Here is a 6,717-nt window from a genome sequence, read left to right as displayed (position 1 = left end):
AGTACTTGGGAAAAAAATCCCACCTCTTTGTGACAGTTATTTGTTGGTGCTGTTTTGTTTTGTTTTTGTTTTTGTTTTTGTTTTTGGAGACAGGGTCTCACTGTGTAGCCCAGGCTGGCCTTGAACTTGCAGTGATTCCCTTGCCTCAGCTTCCTGAATGCTGAGATTAGAGGCGTGCACCAGCATGCCTGGCTTCTTTGGTGCTATCTTCATTCTGAATTACATGTGAAGGGGTGGGGGAAGATGTAGCACAGCATTGGCAGTATTCTGGCCCTCCTTTGGAACTTGGTGGGCCAGCTGGAGTTTTTCACAATCATCTGACAGATATAAGATATAAATGAAATCATGGCTAAGGAAGATGGACTCCAGCGGGCTTGCAGTTGCTTGCAGGTCGAGGCCGTGTTAACTGAATGGAGGCTGTAGCCTCTTGGTCTTGCAGCACCGGTGCACACGTGTGGAGAGGAGGAAAGAAGAGAAGGCATTCAGAGTTCTGGGAGTTGAGAAACAGAAGAAACGTTAATACCCTTAAAAATAAGTGAGGGAGCTGGGCGTGTGGCGCATGCCTGTAATCCCAGCACTTGGGAGGCTGAGGCAGGAGGATCATTGTGAGTTTGAGACCAGCCTGGGCTACAAAGTGAGCTCAAGGCCAGCCTGAACTGCATAGAGAGACCCTGTCTCAAAAAGACAAAACAAAAAAAAAGTGAGGGAAATTTGATTAATACTTCATGAAATGCAAAAATCAGGACACCAACCAGTGTGTACAGCGTAAGCCTATTTTTGCCTTAACCACATTTTGGGAACCATATTAAAGTTCTCTGGCACGCGGGCGTGCCGGGTGTGACTGTCTCTGGATGGTGGGCCTCAGGAGAAGCCGCTCTGGTGCCTCCTCGGCTGCTTGCTTGCTTTTCGCCTGGAGTGCATGTTGCTCACGTGAAAAAAACAAGTGCAGGGCACCCTCGCTGTGGGCGGAGGACAGCGCGGGAGCCAGGGCACCTTGACAGGCTGAGCTGAGCGTCCGTGGGCAGCTGGCTGGCAGGCTGCGAGCACTTTCATCTTGGACTTTGATTTGGCTTCCAGTAAAGGGCTCTTTGTTTTTTTAACTGATACCAAATAAAAAAGTGCTCAGCCCAACCAAAGGGTAGAGGAGAGACTTGGTTGCAAGGAGCATAGAGGGGGAGAGGGGTCATTTGTCCCAGTATCGTGCCAGGGTGATTGAGCAAGCCGACACCACGGCCCTGTGAGCCACGTCGTCCGTGTGTGCCTCTCCCTGAGGGCATGGAGCCCGGGAGGGGCTGCGCCTCTGGACGCGGGGGCCAGGCACGGACAGAGAAGGGTGCCGGCTGAGCGGCAGGATACTCTGAGGAACCACGGACACTGCACCCTAGTGTGTAGAATTTAAAGATAACCTTACATGTGGTGACCAGTTTTTTTCTTGCTCTTTTCTTTTTTTTTTTTTTTTTTTATTTTAAAGAGTAAAAGAAGGATACGTAATAATAGGAGGGGCTTACCAAATTACAGACAAAGTGGTAGGAAATTATCAATGGTTATTGTTTTACATATTGTTATCTATAAGATAGTTTCTCAGGAAAACAAACAGACAAATGATAGTGAGTTACAGACAAAAGAGGCAGGAGATTATCAATAGTTGCTATACTATACTTAGGTATCTTCAAAGTGGCTTCTAAAGAATATAAATAGAACTATACATGAGTGACCTACTGAATAATCATTCAATATTTCTCAATGGTTGTTGTAGGAAACACATAATAATAAACAAGGATCCATTTATGAAACAGGATAGGAACAATACAAACATTACAGAGTTATGGACAGATTAGTAGGAAAATATCAATGACTGCTGTAATACAACTTTTCTTTCTTTTGTTTTTCTTTAAACTTTGGTCCATTGGCTTTTCTCTCCTTTTTTTTTTTTTTTTTTTCACTTTTATTTTGTTTGTTTTGGTAGCCCAGGCTGGCCTTAAACTCACAGTGATCCTCCTGCCTCAGCCTGTTGAGTGCTGGGATTACACGTGTCACCACCACACCTGCTTCTCTTTTTCCTCTTAATCTTTGACCAGTTGGCATCTTTTCTGTATGTTGTAATTCTGGAAGCTTTTAACTTTCAACTTGTTAATTTATGTAGAGTCAGGTACATGTTTTAAGTCAATCTCAGGAATGGGTTTGCATTTTTAAAATTGAATCCTAAGAGTGTTAGTTTTTGTTAAAGCAGTAAAATATGAAAGTATCGTTTTACATGAGTTCTGAATAATTTCTGCTGAGTGGAAGTGCTGATGAACTGCAGTTATTTTGCTTCTGAAGATGGCTGTTTTAGATTTATAAGTGCTGGAGAAGCAGGTAAGGGAATATATTACGTTTTATTCTTGTGTACTCTATCTTGCTATATAGAAGTGTTGAATCAGCATATAAAAACACACAAGAAATACGGATTTTAAAAAATAGAAGTACAAAATCACTAGAGAAAAGACAACCAGGGCTATAATAGTAGATGAAGAAATTGAGCATAGGATTTGAGTTTCCTATGTAGCTGTAAGTTTCCTTGCTGCTGAAGATAAAACACAGAATGGCTCAGTCTTTATTAAAGAAGTAAAAATTACCAGTGTTTTTAGTAGCAAGTTTTTATATAGTTAAAATTGCTAAATAAAATTTCATAAACTTCATATAGGGGCGGCGATGCTTAGTGATAAAGCAAAGCAGTGTTCTTTGAAATACCGTAGTTTGCGTGAAATTTGTTAGTTTTAAGACAATCAATGAATGATCAGCTTTGGTTTTTTTTTTTTTGGCTAAGATATATGTAAGAAGGTTTAAGGTACGGTAGCACAGCGATACTTTTTCTCCTGAGACAGGTCCAGCAGTAGTGTGGTGCGTGGGGGAGAGCTCTGCACTACAGTTCTGCTGTCAGGAGCTCTGTCCGTGCTGTCCCCTTGGGGTCCCGTGTGTTGTAACGGGACTGAACCAAAGGGGAGTCCTGTTTAGGGTGTGCGGGGACAGGGAACGTCAGGAAAGCAGAAGTTCTTACTAGAAATGGAGGAGCTGAGAAGTTTAGTAATGAAACTGATGCCTAAAAGGTCTTTTTAAAGTTTTCCTTAAAGTAAGAGGAGTTAGTCATTGAGGGAAATTGGCAGGGACTTAAACTTGGTCGGATTAAGATTTTCTTTTTTGAGACAGGGTCCCACTAGGTAGTCCAGGCTGGCCTCAAACTCGAAGTGATATTCCTGCCTCAACCTTCTGAGGGCTGGGATTACAAACATGTGCTGCCGGACCCTGCAGATTTGGGTAGTCAGAGGAGACTGAGCAGCTGTAGAGTCTTCCTGCTGCCCAAGTACTGCAAAAAGCATATTAAATAGGCACAGCCCTCATCTCTAGGCGCCTGTTCCGTGATTCCCGTAATAGCCCGCTCACAGCACAGCCGCTGTGTCCGAGCAACAGTTGGCACACGTTGTTTTGCTTCCGTTCACAAGCTCCGCATCGGGTGACGCGCGCAGCCCGGCAGCATCCCAGCACCAAGGAATGAAGTAAGCTGCTGAACGGAGGTGCTTACTGAGTGTTATTCAAAGGAATATATAATTTTTGTTAAACAAAGTGATAATTTGTGTAATGTCATCTGAAGTTTGGTTTTGGGGCAGGCCCTTTCTAAAATCTAATTTAACTAGCCACACCAGGAGTTCTGTTTTGTGACTATGAGCATTTTAATGGCAAACATAAACATAGGACATACGCTAAAGAGAAAAAGAAAGGAGCCGAATGTGTACTTGCAGAGCGGCAAAATGAAGTCCATGATAGACATACACGGCTTGAGTTACAGACTATTTGTGCGTCTGTATGCGTGTTATTGTACTGTCGTTCTTAGTTTATTAATAAAAATATAGGATACCTACCTGCTCAACAAGATTTTAGATTTTGACTAAATGGGATGCATACTGGGAATATGAGGAGATACGACAGTGAAACTACTGTGGGATCCCCTCTTAGTGACTGGCGGTCCCCAGCCCTGCCCGAGAGCCTGCCAGGTGCCAGCTGACTTTGCTCCGCTGCTGCAGGGGCAGATTTTCTCACAGTTCTGGTTCAGTAAGCCCATGTACATAAAACACACTTTTTCTTAACTTTAAAAAAGAGCAGTTTCAGCACTCGTGCTAAAACATTTATAACCAGAGTTGAGTTTCTAAGGAGTGCCTGGTGGTAGTTTCCTGTAAATTAGTGGCACAGCCCTGAGGACCAGTGGTGATCTGTGACAAGTCTTTCACAGGGCATGAAGCGAAATTTGCCGTAAAGCCAAATGTGTTCAGTAGGTCTGGGGTTTTGTCCTTTCTACATTTTTGTTGTTAAAATGTATATTTATTTTTTAGGGAAAGATTGTCTTTAACTTGATAAAATTTGGGAAGACATTTTTCTGGCTTTTGAGCTTCCAATGCTTGGAAAGCACTGTTTCAAATTTCTTTTTTTTTTGAGAGGCTCTTGCTATGTAGTGCAGGCTGATCTTGAACTCCCTGTGTAGCCCAGGCTGGGCTGGAACTCAACAGCAATCCTCCTGCCTCAGCCTCCCGAGTGCTGGGATTACAGCCATGCACCACCGTGCCCGGTTTAAACTTCTTGACCAAAAACTGGGACCTGTAAGTGCAATGTGTGCCCAATAGACTTCTGTGCTAAACCGGACAGCGAGCTGGCGTCAGAATCTCTTTTATGCTCCTTGGAGTCACTTTTTGTTAAGTTGTGCTATGGCCACCAGCAGTTCCAGAGTCAGTGGCTTTCGGGGCCAGAAGTTTTCCCATTTGTCACACTCAGGTCACTTCGAGTGGCTGCGGCAGCTGCAGCTGCAGCTCCGCTGTGCCTTGGTCTCGAACCCCGTGCGACGTGGAGGGAAGAAGAGACCTGGCAGCTTGTTCTTTGTGGGCTGTGAGGCTGCTCTCGTCCTGCTCTTGGGCCTCTGTTCCGTGGGGAACAGAAGTGAGGGTAACAGGTCGGGAGGAGTAGTGATGCCTGCTGCGATACCACTCGGTGTTGTGAGCTCTTTTTTGTAAAAATTTGTTGCTTTGTAGTTTACAAAGAGAGCTTAGGATTTAAATCTTCAGTCACGATACTAAAGTTTTAAAGACCCTGGTCCTCTCCCTTATGGGTTAGATTGCTGTCACTTACTAAGCAGCTAACAAGTGGCCCATACTGTCCTTCTCTGCTAACATTCTTACACTGAGCATCTTAAAGGCAGGGGAAATTTTGCTTAGGAAGTTTTTCAAACCTTTTCTTTGAGACAGGATCTCACTATGTAGTTCATTGTGTCTTGAGCTTACTCCGTAGCCCAGGCTGGCCTCAAACTGCTCCTACCTCAGCCTCCACAGGGAGGAATTACAAGCATGCACCAGGACGCCCAGCTCTCGGGTTATATTCTGAAGCCAATTATAATACATTTTAATGTCAGAACTGCAAATATGACTCTGCCCCGATTTATACATGAACTGAATGCCCCTTACTGTGTTAGGATGGAGACCAAATGTTTTCACAGTAACTATCACCATTATCTCTTCATACTTCAATGACAGAATGTATATTAAATTGTAAAGAGTTAATAGTTAATGTTTAAAATATAATGCTGTATCATTTATCTTTTCTTGTGTGCTGACCTATGTAAAGGTGGTGCACTTTGATTCCTAGTCTTCTAGCTAGTGACAGAAGCTATTGCTTTTATTTCCTAAACTTACGCACTGTAGAACTTCCAAGTCAGCTGAGGACCATGCATAAATAAGCAAAAATAAGGTATTTTTATCCAAGATCTAGTAGAAAACAGAACAAAAAAGCTTGGTATTATATATCCATACACAAAGCAGTTACATGACACAAGGCAGTTCCACTTGGAGCTGAGGAAGTGTAGGATTAGCACTTCGGGATTAATTTAAGATATATTTTATACTTTTAACTCTGAAAATCTAAGTATCAAAACAATCTGGTTTTTAAATTTTTTTTTCTTTCCAGATCCAGCCTCTCTGTGGAACTTCTAAACATCTTTATTAGTGGAAACACTTTTAATACTGTGAAGTGATCAATTTAAACACACGGTTCAGCGGTTTGTGAGTCAGCCACATGGTTCACAAAGCTTGAGGCCTAGAGAATACAGGGACCTGTGTGATGACAATATGACCAATAGCAAAGCAAGATCTACTACTAACAAAACAAGCGATGCTCCGAGTAGTGGGGGAGGTTTTGTAGATTGGACTTTACATTTAAGCGCAATTCAATCTGATAAATTTTTAAACTTACTATTGAGTATGGTTCCAGTGATCTACCAGAAAAACCAGGACGACAGACACAAAAAGGCAAATGGCATTTGGCAAGATGGGTTGTCAGGTGCGACACAGACTTTCAGCGACAGATCGGAGCAGCACCTGGCGTACCACAGCTTCTCCGAGTCCGCTTTTCACAGCAGCAACGGGCACACGCCGTCGAGCTGCAGCCCCAAGTATGATGACTACGCCAACTACAATTACTGTGATGCCCGGGAGGCCTCAGAAACCACTGCCATGTTGCAAGATGAAGATCTGTCTAGTGAAGCTGACGAGGATGTGATTGTGGAAACGAACCCCAAATTACCGAAGGAGTCCAGTGGCATCATGGCTTTGCAAATACTGGTGCCATTTTTACTAGCTGGTTTTGGAACGGTTTCAGCTGGCATGGTTTTGGATATAGTACAGGTGAGTTTTCATCTCTAAT

The 6,717-nt window shown here is 43.3% G+C and overlaps 1 protein-coding gene across 6 annotated transcripts in view; it reads left to right on the top strand.

Annotated features, from left to right (window-relative positions):
- Positions 1-6,717, top strand: part of Slc41a2 (solute carrier family 41 (magnesium transporter), member 2) — a 99,394-nt gene that overhangs the window by 8,971 nt on the left and 83,706 nt on the right. For 4 of the 6 annotated variants that reach the window (XM_005374600.2, XM_013518965.1, XM_005374602.2 and 1 more), the window contains exon 2: positions 5,983-6,698. In XM_005374600.2, the coding sequence (XP_005374657.1) occupies positions 6,144-6,698 (555 nt within the window). In that variant the 5' untranslated portion in view covers positions 5,983-6,143. Of the gene's footprint in view, positions 1-1,218; positions 1,385-2,239; positions 2,356-5,982; positions 6,699-6,717 lie in introns of those variants that run through there. The other 2 variants (XM_005374601.2, XM_005374603.2) reach the window with 2 other exon arrangements.

Source organism: Chinchilla lanigera, unplaced genomic scaffold (genome assembly GCF_000276665.1).
Source record: "Chinchilla lanigera isolate Chin_1 unplaced genomic scaffold, ChiLan1.0 scaffold00004, whole genome shotgun sequence".
Taxonomy (NCBI): domain Eukaryota; kingdom Metazoa; phylum Chordata; class Mammalia; order Rodentia; family Chinchillidae; genus Chinchilla; species Chinchilla lanigera.
Note: the sequence above shows the minus strand (reverse complement) of the source record. Positions and strands in the feature narration are given on the sequence as shown.